We start from the raw sequence: 25,122 nt of genomic DNA, 5'->3' as shown, positions 1-25,122 counted from the left end.
ACAACCACCACCTCCTCTTCCTTCCCCCTTTCTTTCCAGTCCTGATGAAGGCCTCAGCCCAAAACATCAACTGTTTATTTCTCTTCATCGACGCTGTTTGATTTGTTTGTTCCTCCAGCATTATGTGTGTATTGCTCTATTTGAAAATTATTAATATTAATCGTTGAAAAACAACATCATTTTAAAATAACACACATCAAAGTTGCTGGTGAACGCAGCAGGCCAGGCAGCGTCTCTAGGAAGAGGTGCAGTCGACGTTTCAGGCCGAGACCCTTCGTCATTTTAAAATATATTGTTACTGTAATTGTTTACTATCCAAATACTGATGAATACACCTAGTCAGAGCGTATTATGTAACGTCATGTTTTCTCGCAGCCACCTAACTGGTGCCAAGCCGGTATGAGATGTTTCTCAGGTTGCAAAAAATCATTCCTTACTTCATTTGGCAGTAAAGATAATCATTATGTTTCTTTTTATTGTGGGTGGGCTTCATAGAATCCAGAGGCTGGTGCATGCCTCGTGCCAACAAACCTTTTGCACTTGCCATCTTGGGCACGTGTGTCATAGGTTCACCACCCCGGCTTAGATCCTCAACTTTCTGAATCGGCAGTGAGACAGTCCCAAAACTGAGGTGCAGATGCCTCCCAGTACTTGGGGAACATAGAAATATAAGAGTTATAAGCATAATAAGGGTATCGGCAATATAAGAGTTCAATGGGCCACTGGATTGTGTCTTGTGTAGGATACACCAACCTTGTGATGTTCTCCTTTGTTCCATATTCTTACTGAAGTCAATTGTGCTTCAGTCAATCTGAAGGGCTTGGACATTGACCCCTTTATACCATGTAGCAGGACCAAAGGGCTTTTGCCATTTGGTATTAAACATCCTCATGGTTACTAAGGTGATGTCAGAAGGATCCGAGATGATTGTTGCACTATCATCCTGTTTGTGCAATGTAATCTGGTACTAATCCAACCATGTACCTGCTCTGTAGCACATCTGATTTTTTAAAGCACTCTTTGTCATTCCATCGTGAATCTTGTTCTGAGTAGCAAATGAATCAGTCCTTGGAAGTGTTTGCTCCCAAGCTACAAAGCCAAAGGTAAAATTGTGTAGTTTTGTCTCGGCTAATTCAAGCAATGGCTTTTCTCTTGCAGGTTAGTGGATGACAGATGTGTGGTGCAGCCAGAAGCCGGAGACCTGACCAATCCGCCAAAGAAATTCCGAGGCGAGTTAACTGATTTTCTAAAATATACCAATACTGGAACTGCAACATTATGTTCTGCATTCTGTTTCCTTGTTCTGTCCCAGTGTACAGTAAGACATCATCCATCTTGATAGTGCATTTACAAATGCTTTTTACTGTATAACCTGATGCCAACTCCAATATTTCTCTGCTCAAACCATTAAAATGTTGATCTGGCATTGACTGATTGGTTGTCCATCGTATCTGACGATGGTTGTTAGATTTGTGCAGTTCTTCTGTTGTAATCCAAAGGTGGCTGTTAAGTCCAAATTGTGAGTGACATGGAAGGTGGCAATAAGGACTTAGAAATTGTACTGGATTTGGTAGAGCTTCCTTTCTTTTTCCAGCAGTGACTCTCCTCTGGGTGTCATGAACGATTTTAACCAAGGCTCACTAACTGCTCTGGTCTTGCACACTCTGCTCCAGCTGTTTGAGAACAAGTTTAGCTTGTGCAATATCAGCCTTCACACAGTCTTTGAGCCTCTTACAGGGTCTGCCCTGATTTTTCTTGCCCAGCACAAGCTCGATTTGTAGTGGCTGTTTGTCGGGGGGGGGGAGGTTGGGAATCAAGAGGCAATTACAGTGCTATTAATCATCCTACCACCCAATGGCAAACTGATAGAGTAAATGGCTGCTGTAAATTGCCCTGTAATGTAGTTAGGTGTAAAAGATGTGTTGATGGTTATTCATGAGAAACTTGCAGGTCTACAGGGAAATAAAAAGAGAGGGAATGGGAGAGATGAGATTGATTTGCTAGGCGCCAAAAGGAGTCCGCTCCTGTGTTATCTTCCTTTAGGGAAAAAGATCAAAGATTTTTATTTTTAATTAGAGAAAGAGCACAATAGCAGATCCTTCTGGCTCAACAAGCCCGCAATGCCCAATTAGACCCATGTGACTAATTAATCTACTAACTCATATGTCTTTGGAATGTGGGGGAAAATGGGGGCACGCGGAATCAACCCATGTGGTCATAGGGAAAATGGACAAACTTCTTACAGACAGCAGTGGGAATTGAACCAGGACCACTGGCATTACAATAGCATTGTGCTAACCTCTATGCTACCGTGCTGCCTAAATAATTATAATGAGAACAAGAGAACCCACATTTGTAACATGTGACTTTCAGTGACTTCAAGTTCCCTGGCCCTGGTCGTCCTATGGATGTCCAGTCCCTGTACATCTCTATCTCCCATCTGGTTCCTTCTGGACACCAGACCCAATCAGTTGCCCTCCAGCACCACTCCCCTCCATCTGTTGGAACTGGCCCTCACTCTCAGTAATTTTTGCTTTGGTTCCTCCTACTTCCTTCAAACCAAAGGTGCAGCTATGAGTACTAGCATGGCTCCCAGCTATGCCTGCCATTTTGTCAGCTACGTGGAACAGTCTATGTTCCAAGCCTACACTGGTGTCAATCCCCAACTTTTCCTATGCTACATCGACTGCATTGGTGTTGTTTCCTGTGCCAGTGCCGAACTCATCAACTTCATTAACTTTGCCTCCAACTTCCACCCTACACTCAAATTTACCTGCTCCATTTCTGACACCTCCCTCCCCATTCTTGATCTCTCTGTCTCTGTCTCTGGAGACAGCTTATCTACTGATGTCTATTATAAACCCGCTGACTCTCACAGCTACCTGGACTGGACCTCTTCCCACCCTGTTACATTTAGAAATGCCATCCTCTTCTCTCAATTACTCCGTCTCCACCGCGTTTGCTCGCAGGATGAGGATTCTCATTCCAGAACTAGTGAGATGTCCTTGCTTCTTCAAAGAAAGGGGCTTCCCTTCCTCCACCATCAACGCTGCCCTCAGCCACATCTTTTCCATTTCACACACGTCTGCCCTCACCCCATCCACCCGCCACCCCATCAGGGACAGGGTTCCTCTTGTCCTCACCTACCACCCCACCATTCTCTGCATCCAGCAGAAAATTCTCCATAACTTCTGCCAACTCCAACCAGTTCTCACCACCTACCATATCTTTCCTTGCCCCCCACTTTCTGCTTTCCTATGCATAGTAGTAGTAGTCATACTTTATTGATCCCAGGGGGAAATGCAGCTCCCTTCTGCATTCGTCCCTCCTGACTGATCTCCCACGGGATCTGGGAGGTGTAAGGTGAGAGAGGTGAAGGGCTGGAGAAGAAGGGTAGAGTGGATGATGGGAGAAAAGGAAGGAGAAGGGACACCAGAGGGAGGCGATGGGAGGTGTGGAGAAGAGAAGGGGTAACTGTGTAGACAGAATGGTGAACGGAAAGAGGGAGGAGGGTGAGGAGGGAGAAATTACTGGAAGTTAGAGAAATCGATGATCATGCCATCAGGTTGGAGGCTACCCTGACAGAATTTGATGCGTAGTTTCTCCAACCTAAGAGTGCCCTAATCATGGCCACTTTAAACGCCTCTCAAACTGATGTGATAAACCCAACAAAGAACAGGAGTGTCTTCCTCCTGGCCCGATTAATGTTCATCCCTCCATCAACATCATAGGGATAACTTTAACAAGCAACCAGGGAGAAATGTACAAATGTTAAGTTTCAGGCTGACAAAGTTTCATTAGAGCTGACAAAAGATGGAGATGTAACTAGTTTTAAGCAAGTGCAGAGGTGGGGAACATGGGGGTCTGGAAGCAGAGGGATGATTGATTTAAAGGGAAAGATAATGATAGGATGGAGAACAGAACTAATTCAATGGTTATGATTCGTTGAGGCTGCACAAAGGAACAGCAGAGGATGGAAAATCTTCGGGGTGGTGCGTCTCCACCAGCAGTGGCTACCCTAGGGCCTGAGATCTGAATCCGAGAATCTGCTACTGAAGTGTGGGTGATGGGCAGATGGAATGTTGTTCCCCCAAGTTTACAGTCAGCACGATTTGGCAGGGAGAGAGGTCAGACAGTGGGTCACTGAATCAAAATGGCTGCTCAGTATCACTGTTCAGAGCTGACAGATGCTTTCCCACAAATCTGCTTGGCCCTTATAATGAGGAGAGCACTGAGTACTGTATACTGTACTGTACACTGAGTACTGTATACTGAGTAATGTGTACTCTACTGTACTGTATATGGTACAGTACTGTGCACCGAGTACTGTATACTGTACTGTACTGTGCACTGAGTACTGTATACTGAGTACTGTAGACTGTATTCTGGTGGGCACGTGGCCAAGTGGTTAAGGCATTTGACTAGCGACCTGAAGGTCGTGAGTTTGAGCCCCAGCCGACGCAACGTGTTGTGTCCTTGAGCAAGGCACTTAATCACACATTGCTCTGCGACGACACTGGTGCCAAGCTGTATGGGTCCTAATGCCCTTCCCTTGGACAACATCGGTGTCGTGGAGAGGGGAGACTTGCAGCATGGGCAACTGCTGGCCTTCCATACAACCTTGCCCAGGCCCGAGCCCTGGAGAGTGAAGACTTTCCAGGCGCAGATCCATGGTCTCGCAAGACTAACGGATGCCTTTACTTTACATAGACTGTATTCTGTACTGTATACTGTTTACTGTACTGTCCACTGAGTACTGTATACTGTATGCTGTACTATACCGTACACTGAGTACTGTATACTTCTTCACCTGGGAGTGTGGGTAGGGAGGGGAGGGAATTGAGATGTTGGAGAGTGGAGTTGGAATATTTCAAGAACCAACCGAAGTATCCCAGAAGGTGCAACAGGAACATAGTTGTCAGCCGTAGTTCAAGTTCAAATTGAATTGTCATTCAACCTTATAGCTGAACGAAGCAGTGTTCCTCCAGGGTAAGATGCAAAACTCAATCATACAGTCACACACAGCAGATGGCGTGTATTGTTACGATAGCACTTGCAGTTACAAAATAATATTAGCACAAGTCCCTGAGTGGCATGGCCTAAAGATCGATGGTATATGAGATTTTGTCTTGGAACCACTTTTCTGCAAGAACAGGCACGCAGCAGTTCCTCATCTCAGATGAAGGCAATCCAACTTGTCTTCCAGGGAGTGAACACTGGAGGGCTGCCTCACTGGCGATCCGGCCTGCAGGGGCCAGCCCTCAACCCAGCGTGGATTCCCGAGTGCCCGGTATGTCTTTGTTCTCTCCTGCACCGCCTCCAGTGACTCTTCCCCTGGGTGGCTGTAACAGGCGATTCTGCGACATGAGGGCCTGGTCCAAGGCCCAAGGCCACGTAACTCCCTCCCCATCGGTTTCACCAATGAACCAGTCTGGCAGTAGGAACAGAGTCTTGCGACGAGGCACACATTTGCACCTTTTATTGAAGGTGCACCTGGAGAAGCCGCTGTGACCAAGCACACCACTATCTTACCAGAAGTCTTGTCAATCATAGTTCCTTCACCCTACCATCTTTCCCCTCTCTCAGTGGGGGAAACCTACCCGGAGCCCCATGCAGGTGCTCGATGAACAACCTCCACAATAACTTCCCTGCCAGAGGACCTCAATACACTCTCCCCCAGGAGAAGCTGGGCAACTAGTCCATATGTCCTTGTACGGGGTTCCATTGTCCTGAGAGCCACAGAGAGAAATACAGCAGTGAAATAGGCCCTTCAGCCCTTCAAATTCTCACCCATCATCAACCACACATTTATAGGGCTCCGTAGAAGGGAAGGCTTAGATTGATTTTGAGTAGATTAAAAAGTCAGCATAACATCATGGGCCAAAGAGCCTGAACTATGCTATAATGTTCTATGTTCGATGTTCTAAAGTTTTCCTGATATTGTTGATTGAGGAACGTACACTGCTCAGACAGTGGAGTTTGCAGCTTAAGTCCGGCACTTCTCTAGCCTTGGCTGTGGTATGTACACATCTGCAGATGGTTGAAATGTGGCCTGGAACTTCTCTGCACAGGGAGCTTGCTGCAGCCGTGCATTTGTTGCTCCACAGATCAGTTCATGCGTTTCCCCGAAATGCTTTGCACCTGCACTTTAACAACCACTTGCACTATATATAGTGGTCTGGAGCTGAGCGGCGGTAATCTTAGGGCAGCTGTTACCCATGCAAGGACAAGTCAAGAGAAATCCTGTGGTTTGGCACTGCTTATTGGTGTTTGATGTGTCTGTTTAATAACATTGGCAGTTTTCTCTCCCTCAATGTTTATTTTCTGTAACTTAAAATAATTTTTATGTCTTGAACTGTACTGCTGCCCCAAAACAACAAACTTCGCAACTATATATAAAATGCCGGAGGAACTCAACAGTGGAAGGGAATAATCAGTCAACATTTCAGGCTGAAACCCTTCCTCAGGACCCAAACCATCAACTGTTTATTCCTCTCCATAGATGCTGCCTGAACTGCTGGGTTCCTCCAGCATTTTGTGAGTTGCTCCGGATTTCCAGCACCTGCAGAATCTCTTGCGTTTAAAATTTGGGATGGGTCTGACTGATCAACAGGGACAAATATTTGGTATCTGCTTCAACTGGATGAGACTCCAAATCAGAACCGGGCTCATCGTCACACACGTACGTCATGGATATTGTTTTGTGGCAGCAGTACACCGCAATACATTAAAAATATCTAAATAGCGAGGCAGTGTCCATGTGTTGGTCCATTGTCCATTCAGAAATCTGATGGCGGAGGGGAAGAAGATGTTGCTAAAACATTTCGTGTCGGGCTTCAGGCTCCTCTGCCTTCCTGACGAGTGACAAGAAAACTGACCAGATATTTCCTCGTTGGCCAACAGACTGGAATATGAAGCTGTTGCTTGAAGTGTGAGTCCCACCCTTTTGCCTGCTGCTTTTGGTTTCAGTTTTGTTTATTGGGGAAACATCGTTTCCAGATTTGTTAATGCTAGTGATTGGTGGGGCTGGGCTGGATCTCCACTCACTGCTCACTATGTACTGACAGAGCCTGTGTTCATGTCTATTTGCAGTCCCCTCCACAACCGCAGCGTGTCCCATGGGGGTGTGACTGAAGTGTGCTCACAGTGGTAATGGGGCAAGTGTGACAGGCGGGAGGTGGGGCAGGTAGCACAGTGACTGCACTGAGAAGGGGAAGACCTTGGCTGTGGCAACACTGCAGGCTTGCTACCTCTGTCCAGGCTGCCATTCGGTGTCCCATTTCCCTTAACGTGCTGAGAGATAAAGAGACCACAGTAACTGAAGGAAATGGATATGACCTTGAGTTTGCCATGCTTAGATACTGATTAATTTTTAGCCTTATTTTTAAACATTAACACAACTGGGTTATAACATCAGTATCGCAAGAGATTCTGCAGATGCTGGAAATCCACACATGCAAAATGCTGGAGGAGCTCTAAAGTTCAAAGTTGAAAGTTGAAAGTAAATTTTATTATCAGAGTACACACGTCACCATGTGCAATCCTAACATTCTTCTTCTGCAGGCATACTTTGCAAATCTATAGAGCCGTAACTGTAAACAGGATCAACGGACAACAAACTGTGCAAATACAGATATAAATAAATAGCAGTAAATAACAAGCATGAAATAACAAGATAAAGTCTCTCTCTCTCTCACCCTAAACCCTAATCCTAATCCTAACCCTAAACTTCTCCTCCAGCCTAGCTCCCTAATCCTAACCCTAACCACGTACCCCCCTCTCTCCCTGCTAGGCGGCCTTCACCTCCATCTCTCAACACTTCTCCTAACCTTAACATCCACACCCCTCCCTCCCTGCCAGGTACCCCCCACTCAGCAAGAATCACCCTCTCTCTCTCTTTCTCTCTGCCAGTTCCCTCCTTCTCTGTCATCCTGCACCAGGTCCACCTCCTTTCAATCTCCACATTCTCTCTCTCATTCTCTCTCTTTCTCTCTCTCTCTCTCCTCTCTCTCTCTCTCCTCTCTCCTCTCTCCAGTTCTCCCTCTCTCTCCCACTCTCCTCTTCACCCCCTCACCCTAACCGTAAGCTCCACATCCCTATTTCTTCCAGCCTAACCCCCTAATCCTAACTCTAACCACGTACCCACCCTCTACCTGCTCGGAGACCTTCACCTCCATCACCCAACCCTACCCCTAACCCTAACCTCCACACCCCTCTTCCCTCCAACTGAGATTCCCCACCTCTCTGCCCGGCAAGTAATGGGTTCTTCTGGGTTTCTTTGTTTAGTGGCTGCCTGTAAGGAGACAAATCGCAAGGTTGTATAAAGTATATGTACTTTGATAATAAATGTACTTTGAAAGACCACACCCTTTCAGGACGGACAAACAACCAATGTGCAAAACTGTGCAAATACAGAAAGAAAAAGAAAAGAAATAGTAATAACAAATAAGAAATAAATACTGAAAATATGAGATGAAACTTAAAAGGGACCTGAGGAACAATTCTTCTGGTGAGTATTTGGAACAAGCTGCCAGAGGAAGTGGATGAGGCAAGCAGAATAACAATACTTAAAAGAGAAAGGATCTAGTGCTTTTGCATAGGTATTGGGATAGGAGACGTTTGGAGGGAGAAGGGCCAAATGTAGGCAAATGAGACGAGCTTAGATGGGCACCTTAGGTTTTCATGAGCGAGTTGGGCTGGTTTTGTACTGGATTACTCTACAGTTCATTGTCTGATCATGCCTCTGGATACTTTACACTCCTAGTGGTGCTAAATAAGCGCACGGTCTTGCTGAAGGCATTGCGGATTTGGGAGTCTTTCATGGATCAGGCTTCCGACTCCCAGCTGTGTTTCCGGTGGGAAGGACAGACTTTCCTTTAGCATTCAAACTGACCACCTGATTTGCTCAGCTGTCTCCAACAACCTCCCCACTTCTCACAGTGCCTTCCAATGCAACTGTAGCAGATGCAACAGCTGCCCTTCCCAGCATCCGTGTGCAAAAGCAGTTCTTACAGAGGGAGCAGGGGTTCGGGGAGAGGCAGGAGGCTGCTGATTTTGGGAACTGGGGGTAAAGGGGTACTGGGTGCGTCAGGCAATGCCAGTGTTTCAGGTACACAACCCTGTTTCAGGCTGAGAGTGCGACGAGGTGATGGCTGGCATAAGGAGGTGAGGGGGAGGGCTGGCATGTGATTGGTGAATCCAGGTGGTGAGGAATTGATGTGCAGTTGGGGGAGGGAGGGGTGGAAATAGCAATGGTGTGCTGGGCCATGCTTGGTGAAGACAACAGAGGGCTGCAGGTTATGGCAGCTGATAGAAAAGGAAGGTGGTGTGTGGAACCATGTAGGGGAGGGATGCTGGGCAGATGGACACGACGCAGGGAGGGAGGGCTGAGTGTAGGGCACTGTTCCCTCTGATTTATATTACGGCTGTGTGGACCAGCCATTGCCCTGAGCAGGAGATTTTTACATCGCCTCAAACCTGCGAGGCTCCTTAAATGTTTTTTTTATATAATATTCATACTATGAATGTTTAGAATAAAAACTGAATTAATTACAGGATATTTCGCAATTATATTAACATGGATTTCAAGATTATATTAGCATAATTTCAAAATTGTACCAACATCAAATACAAAAATTCCAGCTGTGCAGCAACAAAGGCTATGTGCGTGGGAGCATTTTAGTTTCTGCGTGGCCATGCTCCCGCACAGCTTAGGGGGAACAGTGGTGTAGGGGTGATAAACAGATGGAATTAGGTAGGGGATGGCTTACAGGGACTGGAGACAAGGGTCAGGTGTGTGAGAAGACTCAGGTGGATCAGAAGGAGAGAGAAAAGAAACACAGGAATGCAGGTTACTTGAGACTGGGGAATGCAGTTTTGATTTTGCTGAGTCGTTGATTATCCAGGAGGACTATGAGGTGCAGTTCTTCTGGTTTTGAATTTGGCCCCACCTGTTTTAGCCTCGGCTGTTTTGGGTTGGGTGCTGTGTAATGAACCTGAGGCGATTAGGGAGCTGGAGGTAATGGAACCCCCTTGGAAGTAGTGATCATGATATGATTGAGTTCAGTTTCAAATTTGAAAAGGAGAAGCTGATATCAGGTATATCGATATTTCAGTGGAACAAAGGAAATTACAGTGGTACGAGAGAGGAACTGGCCCAAGTCGATTGGTAAAGTAAGCTAGATGGAGGGACGGTAGAGCGGAAGTGGATGAAATTCCTACAAGAAAGAAGGAAAGTGCAGGAAAAATATATTCCAAGAAAAAAGAAAATCATGAATGGAAAAATGGCACAAATGTGGCTAACAAGAGAGGTTAAGGCAAAATGCAAAAGAGACGGTGTACAAGGAAGCAAAAATTAGTGGGAAAACTAAGGACTGGACAACTTTTAAAAACTTACAGAAGGAAACTAAGAAAGTCATTAGGAAAGAAAAGATGAATTATGAAAGGAAGTTGGCAATTAACATAAAAAAGGATACAAAGAGTTTTTTTAAATATATGAAGAGTAAAAGAGTGACATGGGTAGATATAGGACCGATTGAAAATGATGCTGGAGAAATTATAATGAGTAACAAAGAGATGGCAGAGGAACTAAATGAGTATTTAGCATCAGTCTTCACAGTGGAAGACATCAGCAACATACCTGACAGCCAGAGGTCTCAGGGAATAGAATTAGGTACAGTCAAGATTACTAGAGAGAAAGTAGGCCTGCTGCGTTCACCAGCAATTTTTATGTGTGTTGCTTGAAATTCCAGCATCTGCAGATTCCCTCGTGTTTGCATTACTAGAGAGAAAGTGCTTGGGAAGCTAAAAGAATAGGTAAGTCTCCCAGACTGGATGAGGTGCACCCACGGGTTCTGAAGGAGGTGGCTTTGGAGATTGTGGCGGCATTGGAAATGATCTTCCAGGAATCAATAGACTCTGGCATGGTTCCGGAGGGCTGGAAGGTCGCAAATGTAGTTCCGCTGTTTAAGAAAGGAGGGAGGCAGCAAAAAAAAAATTACAGACCTATTAGTCTGACATCGGTAGTTGAAAAGTTATTGGAGTCGATCCTCAAGGACGAGGTTATGAAATACATCGAGGTGCATGACAAGATAGGCCCAAGCCAGCATGTTTTCATGAAGGGAAGATCCTGCCTCACCAACCTATTGGAATTTTTTGAGGTAATCTCAAATAAGATTGACAAGGGAGAGGCTGTGGATGTTGTGTATTTGGATTTTCAAAAGGCCTGCGATAAGGTGCCGCATAAGAGGCTGCTTAATAAGATCAGAGCCCATGGAATTACAGGAAAGATACTGGAATGGGTGGAGCATTGGCTGATAGGCAGAAAGCAAAGGGTGGGAATAAAGGGATCCTATTCTGATTGGTTGCCGGTTACTAGTGGTGTTCCGCAGGGGTCGGTGTTGGGGCCCCTTCTTTTTACAATGTATGTCGATGATTTAGATTAAGGATTAAATGGTTTTGTGGCTAAGTTTGCGGATGACACCAAGATAGGTGGAGGAGCAGGAAGTGTTGAACAAACGGAAAGGTTGCAGAGAGACTTGGTCAGATTAGGAGAGTGGGCAAAGAAATGGCAGATGAGATACAATGTTGAAAATGTACAGTTGTACATTTTGGAAGAAGAAATAATTGGGCAGATTATTATTTAGATGGGGAGAAAATTCAAAAATCGGAAGTGCAAAGGGACTTGGGGGTCCTCGTGCAGGATACCCTAAAGGTTAAGCACCAGGTTGGATTGGCGGTAAGGAAAGCGAATGCTATGTTGGCATTCATTTCAAGAGGAATAGTGTGTAAGAGTAAGGAGGTGTTGATGAGGCTCTGTGGGGCACTGGTGAGACCTCATTTGGAATACTGTGTGTAGTTTTGGGCCCCCTATCTTAGAAGGGATGTACTGATGTTGGAGAGAGTTCAGAGAAGATTTACAAGGATGATTCCTGGAATGCAGGGGCTAACATATGAGGAACGTTTGTCAGTTCCTGGACTGTATTCATTGGAGTATACGAGAATGAGAGGGGATCTCATAGAAACATTTCGAATATTGAAAAGGTTGGACAGAGTAGATGTGGAAAGGCTGTTTCCCTTGGTGGGTGAGTCCAGGACAAGAGGCCACAGTCTTAGAATTAGAGGGTACCCATTTAAAACAGAGATGAGGAGACATTTTTTTAGCCAGAGGGTCGTGGATTTATGGAATTCGTTGCCACATACAGCTGTGGAGGCCCGATCATTGAGGGTGTTTAAGGAGGAGATTGATAGGTATCTAATTAGTCAGGGTATCAAGGGATATGGGGAAAAAGCCGGAAATTGGAACTAAATGGGAGAATAGTTTAGCTCATGGTGGAGTGGCGTAACAGACTCGATGGGCCAAATGGCCTACTTCTGCTCCTTTGTCTTGTGATCTTGTGACCCTCAGCCAGTGTTGAGCTGACTCAGCTACACTTCCTCCTGGCCAGCGCACAACTCTCAGCGTGATCTCCACACACGGGAACCAATCTGAATTTGCAGAGCACCTCCTTCGCTCCACAGGAGTGAGCCGGGGCTTCCAGTTGCCTGTCACATTAGGTCCCTGTCCCAATCCCAGTTTGATCTCCTCTCCTGTCCCAATGGAAGCCTGAGGAACAGGTTTTCATCTTCCTCCCAGACAAGTTGCAGCTCTGGGTAGGGTTCAAAGCCCAACTTAGTAATTATGGTCGTTGCTCTTTGTGTCCAATGGAGCCAGTGATGACCTAAGGTCATCCACCTGTAACGTCATCTCAGGCTCCCTCTCCAGCTTCAAGTGAAGATTATTGTGTACAGTCAGGAAGAGCGTGGAATCTCCTTGAACGGCCTGGACAGAGTGGGTGTGGAGATCCAGAGATCTGAGGGCACAGATTTGGAATAAAGGGATTTACCTTTAGAGCTGAGACAAGCAAGAATTTCTTCAGTGAGACAGTGGTGAATCTGTGGAATTCGTTGCCAGAGAGGTATGTGGAGATTAGGTCATTGAGTGTATTTAAAGCAGAGATTGATAAATTCTTGATGACCTCAGGATTACAGAGAAAAGGCAGGAGAGTGGGGTTGAGAAAGAAATCAGCCACGATTAAATGGTAGGATACATGCGATGGGCCAAGTAGCCTAATTCAGCTCCTATATCTTATGGTCTTTATGGCCATGTTTTATCACTTGGTTTGAACAACTTAGTTTTAAGAGTTGTAGAAAGGAGCTGTGTACTCCATGAGTGTGAGTGAAAACAGCAATGGCATATCCGTTGTGGTGAAGGTGTTGGGTGTATCATGGCGTGTGTATCTGTTTTTTGTTATCTTCTGTGTATTTATAGTCAGTTTGCTACCACCGTTACAGCTGACAGCAATAGTTGAGAATCTTATTTTGAGGTGATATTGTTAAGCCAATAGAGGAAGTATTGGACTCTATCAGCAGCTCAGTCAATGTCCATCTCGCTTTGGATTCTGATCGACTGGGCTTGAACACAGGATCCTAGGCCAATCATCCCACTTACGTCTCAGGTGCATGTAGAAGATGGCAATACTGGCAGAGCTCTTCCCCTGTGTTTAACCAAGAAGCAGGCAGGAAAAGTCTTTGTGGACACCATCCACCCTGCCATCTGCCTTTTTCTAAAGCTCCCTCTGGAAAGCGTTACAGGGCTATTAAAACAAAAACTTAACACTATCTTAAGTTTCTTCCCCCATGCAGTTAATCTGATCAACCATTCTAGTTAGCCCTGTGCTCTCCTCTATCTGCACCTCAGCCACTGCACTTCAAACACTTTATAAAACTGTTTCCATTGTAAATACTTGCTGGTATTTATGCACATTTTATTCCAGATCAGTACCTCCAACTTTATTTTTATATAGTTCTTTTCCTGTATAATTGTTGAATGGTGTTTTTCATCGCACGTTGTGCCCTGACCAACACAGCACTGCGAATTCCTAATGCATGTAAATGTACGTGGACTGTATGCTGAATAGAAACAAGGTAACGTTAAGGATTGGAGGCTTGCTTTTGTTGCTTGTAGTAAGTTAGGAATTTGCAAATGCTGACGGTAAAACACGAAGCTTATCTTTATACAGTACTGGTTTATTATCGCCGCAGTATCACAGTGAAACGCTTGTCTTACATACTGTTCATAAGGTCCAATTTGTTACTCAGTGCACTGAGCAGAATCCCCAGCCTTTTTATGCCACGGACCCTTACTGTTAACTGAGGAGTCTGCAGACCACAGGTTGGGAACCCCTGATAGAATAAGGTCAATGAATAGAATGCAGAATAGAGTGTAATAGCTACAGAGAAAGTGCAGTGCACGTAAAGAGTAAGGTGCAAGATCATAATGAGGTAGACTGTGAGAGTCAAGAGCGTATCTTATTGTACTAAGGGTCCATTAAGAGGTTTACTAACAGTGGGACAGAAGCTGCCCTTGAACTTTGGCGTTACATGCTTTCAGGCTTTTGTATCTTCAGCCCGAAGGGAGAGAGAAGAAAGAATGTTCAGGGTGAGCTGGGTCTTTGATTATGCTGGCTGCTTTACTGAGGCAACGAGCAGTATAGACAGAGTCCATGAAAGAGAGGCTGGTTTCCGCCATGAAAGAGAGTTTTGTGTCCACAACTCTCTGCAGCCTCCTTTCCTCACATGTAGAGCAGCTGCTATAGCAAATCGTGGTGCATGCTGGTAGAATGCCCATTCTCCCTGTGGACATGCGGAGAACATCCAAACTGCCTACAGAAGGCACTAGAATTGAAGTCTGAACTTCTCCCTGAGCTGTAATAGTGTCACGCTAACCACTACGCCCTTACTGGCCTTGTACCGTATAGCCTACATTATAATAAGGGAATAGTTTATGTTTTAGTTGTTGCATGCGCTATTAGGCGCATATTGATCTGTATGTGTGTGTGTTAAGTTTGGACTCTACCAGTAAAGAACCATGAAATTTAGTTCCTGTCTCCAGCATTTTTATTAATAACATAGTTGTGTGAACAGGCCACATACACAACAGGCCTCAACTCCTATCTCCAACATAAGTAGATTTAATAATCTGACCTCCACACCCTTGGAAGGTACAGAGATTCACTACCCTGTAGGAAAAGACACTTCTACAGTCCTTGGTTTTAATAAATGCCCCCTTATTTTGTAGCTATCTCTTCTAATTTGATATACCCCTATTTGTGAAAATCATAACATCTATGCTGTCAAGCCTTCTTTAAGTCTTTTTACATTACAATAAGGTCATACCTTATCCTTTGAAATTCTAAATAATACAGACCCAACTGCCCTTTCTTAAAAGGACAAACCCTCAACCCCAGTATTAGCCACCATCACTAGGTATAGAAACAGTTATTACCCTACGGCCATTAGGCTCCTGAACTGACGTGATAAAAAAGCTATTTAAAAACAAAAGACCCAAAGTAGATGAACATTTTGGCCCGAGACGTTGACTGCCTGACCTGCTGAGTTCCAACAGCACTCGGTGTGTGTTGCTCTAGATTTCCAGCACCTGCAGAATCTCTTGGGCTACCAAAAGTAAAGATGTGGCTTACGAATGAGAAAGGAATTTCTCATTGCACATTCTGAGGCTACTGACAAACGCTGCGGCAGGGAACAAAATGGGGAAGCAGAGTTGAGGAGCTGTCATGTAAGAGCAAGGCCAGCAGCATGAAATGGGATCACACTGGGATACAACAAAGGGGCCATTCAGCCCAAAGTGCCTGTGACTGTGAGAGAGCAGTCTACCCGGTCGCCTTTTTCATCTTCATCTCTCAGAAGGGAGTAAATCTCTGGAGTTCTCTACCCCTGAGTGTGCAGATCATTAGCTATATTTAAGGTAGAGATGGGAAAATATGTGAACGATCCAGGAATTGGCACAGAAGAAGAGTTGAAACTGGTTTTGGCATTGATGGTTATTTTCTAGGTAGCATAGTGGTTAGCACAACGCTTTACAGTACCTGCGACCCGGGTTCAATTCCTGTCACTGCCTGTAAGGAGTTTGTATGTTCTCTCCGTGACCACGTGGGTTTCCTCCCACAGTGCAAAGGTGGGAGGTTAATTGGTCATTGTAAATTGTCCCATGATTAGGCTTGGATTAAATCGGGGGATTGCTGGGCGGCAGGGATTGAAAGGGCAAGAAGAGCCTATTCCACGCTGTATCTCAATCAATAAATAAATAAAACAAAGAATGCTCTCCATGATAATTCTGTAGAAGTTTGCTAAAGTCTTCAGTGACATACCAAATCTCCTAACGAAACAGAGCCACCGGATACCTTTGTGATTGCAACAATGCGATGGGCCCACAATAGATCCCCTGAGATGCTGGTGCCCAGGAATGTGAAAATTGCTCACTCTTTCAACTGTTGACCCCTCAACGAGGGTTGATGTGTGTTTTCCTGATTGCTCCTCCCGACCAATCTTGATCAACAAACAACGAATGTGTAAAAGGAAAGCAATTGTGCAAATAAATACCATAAGAACATGAGTTGAAGAGGCCTTGAAGGTGAGCCTGTAGGTTGTGGAATCAGTTCAGAGTTGTGCTGAGTAAGGTTATCCACACCGGTTCAGGGTAATAACTGATGGTTGTAGGGTAATAACTGTTCCAAACCTGGTGGTGTGGGCCCTAAGGCTCATGAACCCCCTGCCCAATGGCAGCAGAGAGAATAGAGCTTGGCCTGGATGGTGGGGTTCTTTGCTGATGGGAAGTGAATAGATGGTTAGACAATCTTCCTCAGATTGCTTAGAGATGAGTATTGATCAGACTGTGGATAACTCGGGGAGAGTTTATTGTCATGTGTACAAGTGTGGTGAGGCAGAAATACAATGAAGAACTTGATTGCAGAGGTGTCACTGGCAGGTAGGTACAGACAACACACAGAATATAAGTCATACATAAACTAGGCGAGATCACTTGTGCTTCTCTGAAATGGGCCTTGCAGCTCAGAGGGCTGACCAAGCCTCAGGTTACTGACTGGAAGGTTTTCTCTGCAACAAGAACATACCTGCTGGCTGCATTTTTCATGATCACCTTGTCCAGGTACCCTGTGAGCACACCTCAAAACATCCCATCACAGCAACACCCTTTGATCAGGTAGCAGCTTGAGGAATCAGAATCATATCTTGTGGAATTTGTTGTTTTGTTGCTGAACTGTTCATGGGTTCAAAGTCTTTTCATTAATCTCATGGTGGAGGGGAAGAAGCTGTTTCTCAAAGGTAGAGCGTATGTCTTCAGGCTCCTGTACCACTTTCCTGATAATAGTAATGAGAAACTTACTGGGCTCTGCACTGAACTGAGGCTGACGCTGTGGCCTGCTCTGGACTTTGAGTCTGTCAGCTGTGTGGTGTTTACTCAGCTCTGCACTGAACTGAGTCTGAGGCTGTGGTCTGCTCTGGGCTTCATGCCTATGGACTCACTTTTGTTACTATTTGCTTACTTTTATTAATTGCACAATTTCTCTCTCTCTCTCTCTGTTTCTCTCTCCCTCTCTCTCTCCCTCTCCCCCTCTCTCTCCACATTGTGTGTTTGATGGCCCTTTCTATGGGTTCTTTTGAGTTTCTTTGTTTAATGGCTGCCTGTAAGGAGACGAATCTCAAGGCTGTGTAAAGTATACATACTTTGATAATAAACGTAGTTTGAACTTTGAGGAGGATATAACCTGCATGGAAAAGATCCCTAACGATGGGTGCCGCCTTCCTGAGGCGCCACCCTTTGCCGATGTTCCCGATGATGGCCGAGGCCAGGGCCCACGATGGAACTGGCTGAGCTTACAACTCTCTGCAGCTTTTTCTGATCCTACGCAGTGGCCCCTCCGTACCAGACAGTGATGAAACCAGTCAAAATCTGTGGAAATTGACCAGCCTTTGGTGAAATAAAGCCTCTGGCATGTCTGCATCAGGCCCAGGATAGGTCTTGAGAGATTTGTATTGCTGGATGCAGAGTTAAGCGCTTTGAGATCATAGCTGCTTAACTTAATGTCAGCAACTCTGTGATCAGGGGCTTCCAGCCTGGGGTCCACAGACTTCTTGGTTAAAGTTAGAGGATAAACGCTGGGAACTCCTGCTATGGATCAAGAGACAAGTGCATCAGCTTTGTGATATTGAAGGAAACCCCAAAGCACCGACCCAACGACTGCATATTTGATGAACATGGGATTTTACAACTAGTGCAAGGGTGAATCACACACCCCACCTTAACACTAGTAATGCAACTTCTAATCTGCTGGGCTTCTATCAGAATGATTTGTTGGCTTCCTTATCTAATCAAATAAACCCAATATTTGTGGCGAGGTTGAATCATGTCATTTCACTGAGAATTATTCAAATTGTTACTGAGATATTTTACAGTAAAGCCTTTCAAAGAGGTCAGTGGAGTATTATCACTCAGCACCATCATTTCAGAGGTGATAAACTTTAGCTTTATTTATCTCATGTATGTAGAAACATAGAAACATAGAAAATAGGTGCAGGAGTAGGCCATTCGGCCCTTCGAGCCTGCACCGCCATTTATTATGATCATGGCTGATCATCCAACTCAGAACCCCGCCCCAGCCTTTTCCTTTTTACATATCTATAAAAGCTTTTACAGTCCGTTTTTATATTGCCTGCCAGTTTTCTCTCATAATCTTTTTCCCCCTTCCTAATTAAGCCCTTTGTCCTCCTCTGCTGAACTCTGAATTTCTCCCAGTCCTCAGGTGAGCCAGTTTCTCTGGCTAATTTGTATGCTGCTTCTTTGGAATTGATACTATCCCTAATTTCTCTTGTCAGCCACGGGTGCACTACCTTCCTTGATTTATTCTTTTGCCAAACTGGGATGAACATTTGTTGCAGTTCATCCATGCAACCTTTAAATGCTTGCCATTGCATATCCACCGTCAATCCTTTAAGTGTCATTTGCCAGTCTATCTTAGCTAATTCACGTCTCATACCTTCAAAGTTACCCCTCTTTAAGTTCAGAACTTTTGTTTCTGAATTAACTATGTCACTCTCCATCTTAATGAAGAATTCCACCATATTATGGTCACTCTTACCCAAGGGGCCTCTCACGACAAGATTGCTAATTAACTCTTCCTCATTGCTCAAAACCCAGTCTAGAATAGCCTGCTCTCTAGTCGGTTCCTCGACATGTTGGTTCAAAAAACCATCCCACATACATTCCAAGAAATCCTCTTCCTCAGCACCTTTACCAATTTGGTTCACCTAATCTACATGTAGATTGAAGTCACCCATTATAACTATATATAGAAAAAAAAAATATATATATATATATAAATATATATATATATATATATATATATATAAATATATATATATATATATATGTAGAAACATATAGTGAAACACATCCGCTCAAATCAGAGAGAATTGTGCCAGGCCACCTGCACTTCTTTAACTAAATTCCTCAGAGTTTGTCTTCGTTGCCCAGTTATTTACTGTCCTTTCTAAAAGGTCGATGTTTTGAACCTTGATTTTTTAAGAACAGCTGCAGAATGAACCGACAGTGCCAACACTGAGGATATCTGAAGATGTTTTGGATGGAATGTGTTTTTGTACCAAAGATCACAACTTGTGATAGCTGAACTTTAACCTCAGTGAATAGTCTCAGTTAGGGTTAGGTCTAAGTTCAAAGTTCAACGAAAATTTATTATGAAAGTACATCTATATCACCATATGGCATCTTGAAATTCATTTTCTTGCAGGCATTCATGGGGAAACCAAAAAATATAATGGAATCAGTGAAAAACTGCACACAAAGAAAGGCTGGTAAAAAGCAACGTGTGCAAAAGAAGATAAGCTGTGTAAATAAAATTAAATAAGTAATTATTAACTGAGAACGTAAGTTGTAGAGTCCTTTTTAGTGAGTCCATTGGTTGTGGGGTCAGTTCAGAGTTGAGGTGAGTGAAGTTATCCTCACCGGTTCAGGTGCCTGAGGGTGTGGGTCCTAAGGCTCCCGTACCTCCTGCCCGACGGTAGATGTGAGAAGAGAGTTTGGGCTTGATGGAGGTGGGGTCCTTGATGATGGATGCTGCTTTCCTGTGGCAGTGCTTTTTGTAGATGTACTCAATAATGCACTAACTGCCTGGACGTGAAAACATTAACTACCATTTGCGAACACTTGAACAAGCTAGCCTTTCAGGACCCGCTTGTCCAGACGTTCGGCTCTGGCAGAGAAAGAGTCGTATTGTTGTTAGTACAGAAACTGTGATTGTGTTGCAGTATCAGTTTATCATTTGGATGTGAGACACGGTTGGCACTCTGATACGGCAGGTTGTGCTGTGTCACAGCTGCAGGGACCCAGGTTCATTGCTGACTTCCGGTGCTCTAGCTGTGGAGTTGGTATGTTCTCACCATGACTATGTGAATTTCCTCGGGCTGTTCCGACTGCCTCCAACATCTCAAGGGTGTGCTGGCAGGTTAATCGGCCACTGACACCCAGTGTCTGGAAGTGGCAACTAAATGACAGGGAATTTGATGGGCATGTGAGAGAAAGGGGAATACAATGAGATTGCTCTAGTAGGAGCTAGCATAGTTCTGGTGGGTAGAGTGACCTGGTGTATGTTCAGTCTGTTAAGTGCAAAATCTCTATTTAATCAGTGGCTGCAAGCAGATGGTCTGGGTATTTGTTCAGGGCCATAGTACTGGAAACATTTCACCCTTCCTGATAAGATAAAGCAACCTCCAGTCATTCTAATGTGGCTGATAAAACCTTGTGGTAACTGGAATCAAGAAAAGCTTAACTTCTGTAGCATTTTACAAGGTCGTTTTGCTAAAAGCATTGAAAGTGTTGCCAAAATATAACACTTGTTTCAGTTATATTGTAACTAATAAATAGCTTTGCAAGTTTATGAGTGAAACCCAAATGGATAATGTAGGGATCTGTTTGCTGTGCCTGCTGCAACAGCCCTCTGCTTATTAGAGTCACAAAGGATGGGAACAGGCCCTTCAGACCAGCAAGTCAATGCTATCAAAGAATCCCATCTAAGCTAGTCCCATTTGCCCATGTTTGGTCACATCCCTCTAAGCCCTTCCCAGTCCAAGAAACTTTAAGTGTTGTTGATGTACCTTTCCTCAACCACTTCCTCTGGCAGTTCATTCCAAGTACACACCGTGCTCTGGGTGAAAAAGTTGTCTCTCATGTTTTTTATTAGTTCTCTCCCCTCACACCTGTGCCCTCTAGATCTTGGTTTCTCAACAGTGGGTAAAAGGCTGTTCATCCACCCCCTCTCTGCCTCCTAATGATTTTATACACAGCTATATGATGAGCCCTCGTCCTCCTGTGCTCCAAGGGAAAGGTCTTAACCTCTCCCCATAACTCAGTCCATCAACATCCTCGTACATCGTCCCTGGGCTGTTTCCAGCCGAATGGCATCTTTCCTGTAGCACCTGTTGGGACTTTGCAGGTTCTTGCAGCTCTCAGCCTGCAGCCCAGCAGATGTGATCTCTGAAGCCAGCTCTTAAAGGGACAGAACACCACTTGGGACATGCCGTCTTCTTGTTGCTACCATCAGGGAGGAGAGACAGGAGCCTGAAGACCCACACTCAGTATTGTGGGAACAGCTTCTTCCACTCCGCCACCAGGTTTCTGTATGGTCCTTGAAACCATTAACAACAAACACCTCACTATTCCTATTTTTGCACATTTTAGTAATTTTTCTAATTTATAGATTTTATGCCCTTGCTCTGTACATCAGCAAATTTCATAAATTGTATACATCAGCGATAATAAATCTGACTCTGATGTTAAAATTTTGCGCGAGTCTCCTCAGACTGCCTACTCAACAGAGCCACTGGCCCATTTTCTTCTGTATGTGATCATATCGAGTGTATTTGTGGTCGCAGATCTTAGTGAAGATAAGGAATGCAGTAAGCATACTGCTCTCAGGATGAGGCTTTTCATTCTAGGACGAGGGAGATGTCCTCCTTTTTTAAAGAAAGGGGCTTCCCTTCCTCCACTATCAACTCTGCTCTTAAACGCATCTCCCCCATTTCACGTACATCTGCTCTCACTCCATCCTCTCGCCACCCCACTAGGAATAGGGTTCCCCTGGTCCTCACCTACCACCCCACCAGCCTCCGGGTCCAACATATTATTCTCCGTAACTTCCGCCACCTCCAACGGGATCCCACCAGTAAGCACATCTTTCCCTCCCCCCTCTCTCTGCATTCCGCAGGGATTGCTCCCTACACAACTCCCTTGTCCATTCGTCCCCCCCCATCCCTCCCCACTGATCTCCCTCCTGGCACTTATCCGTGTAAGCGGAACAAGTGCTACACATGCCCTTACATTTCCTCCCTTACCACCATTCAGGGCCCCAAACAGTCCTTCCAGGTGAGACAACACTTCACCTGTGAGTCGACTTGGGTGATATACTGCGTCCGGTGCTCCCGATGTGGCCTTTTATATATTGGCGAGACCCGACGCAGGCTGGGAGACCGCTTTGCTGAACATCTACGCTCTGTCCGCTAGAGAAAGCAGGATCTCCCAGTGGCCACACATTTTAATTCCACATCCCATTCCCATTCTGACATGTCTATCCACGGCCTCCTCTACTGTAAAGATGAAGCCACACTCAGGTTGGAGGAACAACACCTTATATTCCGTCTGGGTAGCCTCCAACCTGATGGCATGAACATCGACTTCTCTAACTTCCGCTAAGGCCCCACCTCCCCCTCGTACCCCATCTGTTACTCATTTTTATGCACACATTCTTTCTCTCACTCTCCATTTTCTCCCTCTGTCCCTCTGAATATACCTCTTGCCCATCCTCTGGGTGCCCCCCCCCACCCCTTGTCTTTCTTCCCGGACCTCCTGTCCCATGATCCTCTTGTATCTCCTTTTGCCTATCACCTGTCCAGCTCTTGGCTCCATCCCTCCCCCTCCTGTCTTCTCCTATCATTTTGGATCTCCCTCTCCCCCTCCAACTTTCAAATCCCTTACTCACTCTTCCTTCAGTTAGTCCTGACGAAGGGTCTCGGCCTGAAATGCTGCCTTGCCTGCTGTGTTCACCAGCAACTTTGATGTGTGTTGCTTGAATTTCCAGCATCTGCAGAATTCCTGTTGTTAGCATACTGGCTTGCATTGCTTTGTGGGAAAGAAGGTTAGTAAAAACTCAGATGTCCTGTGAGTAAATAAGAAAGTTGCTTTTGGATGGAAGCTGGAAGTCCCATGCCGATGCATTTCGTGTTGTGATCATGGGAGTTATACTCTAGGTGAAGAGCGCCAGTGAGAGTGAACGTCCAGCTAAGAAAAGACGAGACCACAGAAAAGACGGCAAAGTTAGGGCTGGCGTCTTGCTGCCCTCACAGACCGAGTGCTGAGCTGTTTGAGGTGCTCCCTCAGGTGAGACGTTGCAGTGTGGCCCCGTACGGCGGTTAATGGGGAATTGGCAATGTAGGCAAGGACCTCTGTGTCATGGCCCGCACCCTAGTGAAACAGGCTGCCTGGCCTTCTATCACACAGCTTGATTGAGAACATTGCTGTGTGTTTCCCTTTGCTTGAATGGTGTTGACAACTCAAAAAAAGAGAACGTGACAATCATAAGCCACACCAATTAGCTGATTCCAATATAATAGTGTTGGGTAATCGAGGATCAGAGTGGAGCGATAGCTAGAGGGTTTGTGTGGTTTACCCCACTTCCTAATCCTTATATCCCTATCAAAATCAAACGAGACAGCCAGACTTCTTTTCAAGCCTGGGAAATACCATAAACACAGGGCTGCTTTATTGCACATGGTTAAGAAACGGTTTGAGAAAGAATTAGAGGTCGAAGTGCTGGAGGGTAGAACTCGGGGCTGAATTAAATGGACATCTGCCAATAATAAGGCCCTGAAAATGTGAAAGCAGAACAGAGCGGAGTTCAAAGGTACATAGAGAATGTCTTTCCTCCTGGAATGTTGAGGAATTCAGTAAGGTGAAACGATTCATTGTGTAGACATCAAAGTAAATTTATTATCAACGTACCTATATGTCACCATTTAGTGCCCTGAGATTCATTGTCTCTCAGGAGTTTACAGAAAAATAAAGAAATTCTACAGAATTTATGAAAAATTATACATAAATTAGATTGACAAACAACTAATGTGCAAAAGAAGACAAAGTCTGCAAATAAAAAATAAATAATACTGAGAACATGAGCTATGGAGCCCTGGAAAGTGAGTCTGTAGGTTGTGGAATCAGTTCAGTGTTGGGGTGAGTGAAGTTATCCACACCGGTTCAGGAGCCTGATGGTTGTAGGGTAATAGCTGTTCCTGAACTTGGTGGTGTGCGACTTATGGCCCAGACAGAGATTATCTGAACAATGCTTAAGTGCGACTCCAGGAAATGCTCCATCATTGTGAAAGCCACGAACGATGTCCTATTGTAAAAGAATCGATGACTTTCTCTCTGTGCTGTGGCCAATATATATCCAATATGGAGCTCCTAGGAAGCAGATGCTAAGACCAGAGGACACAACCTCAGAATAGATAGACGTCCTTTTATAACGGAGATGAGGAGGAATTTCTTTAGTCAGAGAGTGGTGAATGTTTGGAATTTGTTGCCACAGGTGGCTGTGGAGGCTAAGTCATTAGCTATATTTAAGGAAGAGGTTTGATAAATCCTTGGTTAGTCAGGGCATGAAGGGATATGGGAGGAAGGCAGGAAATTGAGGTTAAGAGGGAAAATGGATCAGCCATAATGAAATGGCGGAGCAGACTCGATGGACCAAATGCCTAATTCTGCTCCTATATCTTATGGTCTTATGGTCAGATGATAAACATCTGCCTGCTATCAGCAAGGCATGGCATAATCATCATGCAGCTTTTGCCCCATTTGATGTCTGCATTGGCAGCATATTTCCAAGTTAAAGTTGACAGTAAAACTACTCTGAGATTCATTTGCTTAGAGTCATTGAATCATAGAACATTAGAGCACAGAAACAGGCCCTTCGGCCCATCTAATCCGCCTCGTCTCATCGACCTGCGCCCAGACCATAGCTCTCCATACCCCTCTCATCCATGTACCTATCCAAATTTCTCTTAAGTGTTGAACTCATCCCCACGTCCTTGACTTGTGCTGGCAGCTCGTTCCACATCTCACCACCATCTGGTGAAGAAGTTCCCCCCTCGTGTTCCCCTTAAACATTTCACCTTTCATCCTTAGCCCAAGACCTCTAGTTG

General features: G+C 45.0%; 1 protein-coding gene across 1 annotated transcript in view; it reads left to right on the top strand.

Moving 5' to 3' along the window:
* Positions 1-25,122, top strand: part of itpr2 (inositol 1,4,5-trisphosphate receptor, type 2) — a 306,596-nt gene that overhangs the window by 56,382 nt on the left and 225,092 nt on the right. The window contains exon 2 of the mRNA XM_072241562.1: positions 1,159-1,229. Coding sequence (XP_072097663.1) covers positions 1,159-1,229 — 71 coding nt within the window. The remainder of the gene's footprint in view (positions 1-1,158; positions 1,230-25,122) is intronic.

This window comes from Mobula birostris, chromosome 23, assembly GCF_030028105.1.
Source record: "Mobula birostris isolate sMobBir1 chromosome 23, sMobBir1.hap1, whole genome shotgun sequence".
Classification (NCBI taxonomy): Eukaryota; Metazoa; Chordata; class Chondrichthyes; order Myliobatiformes; family Myliobatidae; genus Mobula; species Mobula birostris.
This window is presented reverse-complemented; position numbering and strand designations above follow the sequence as displayed.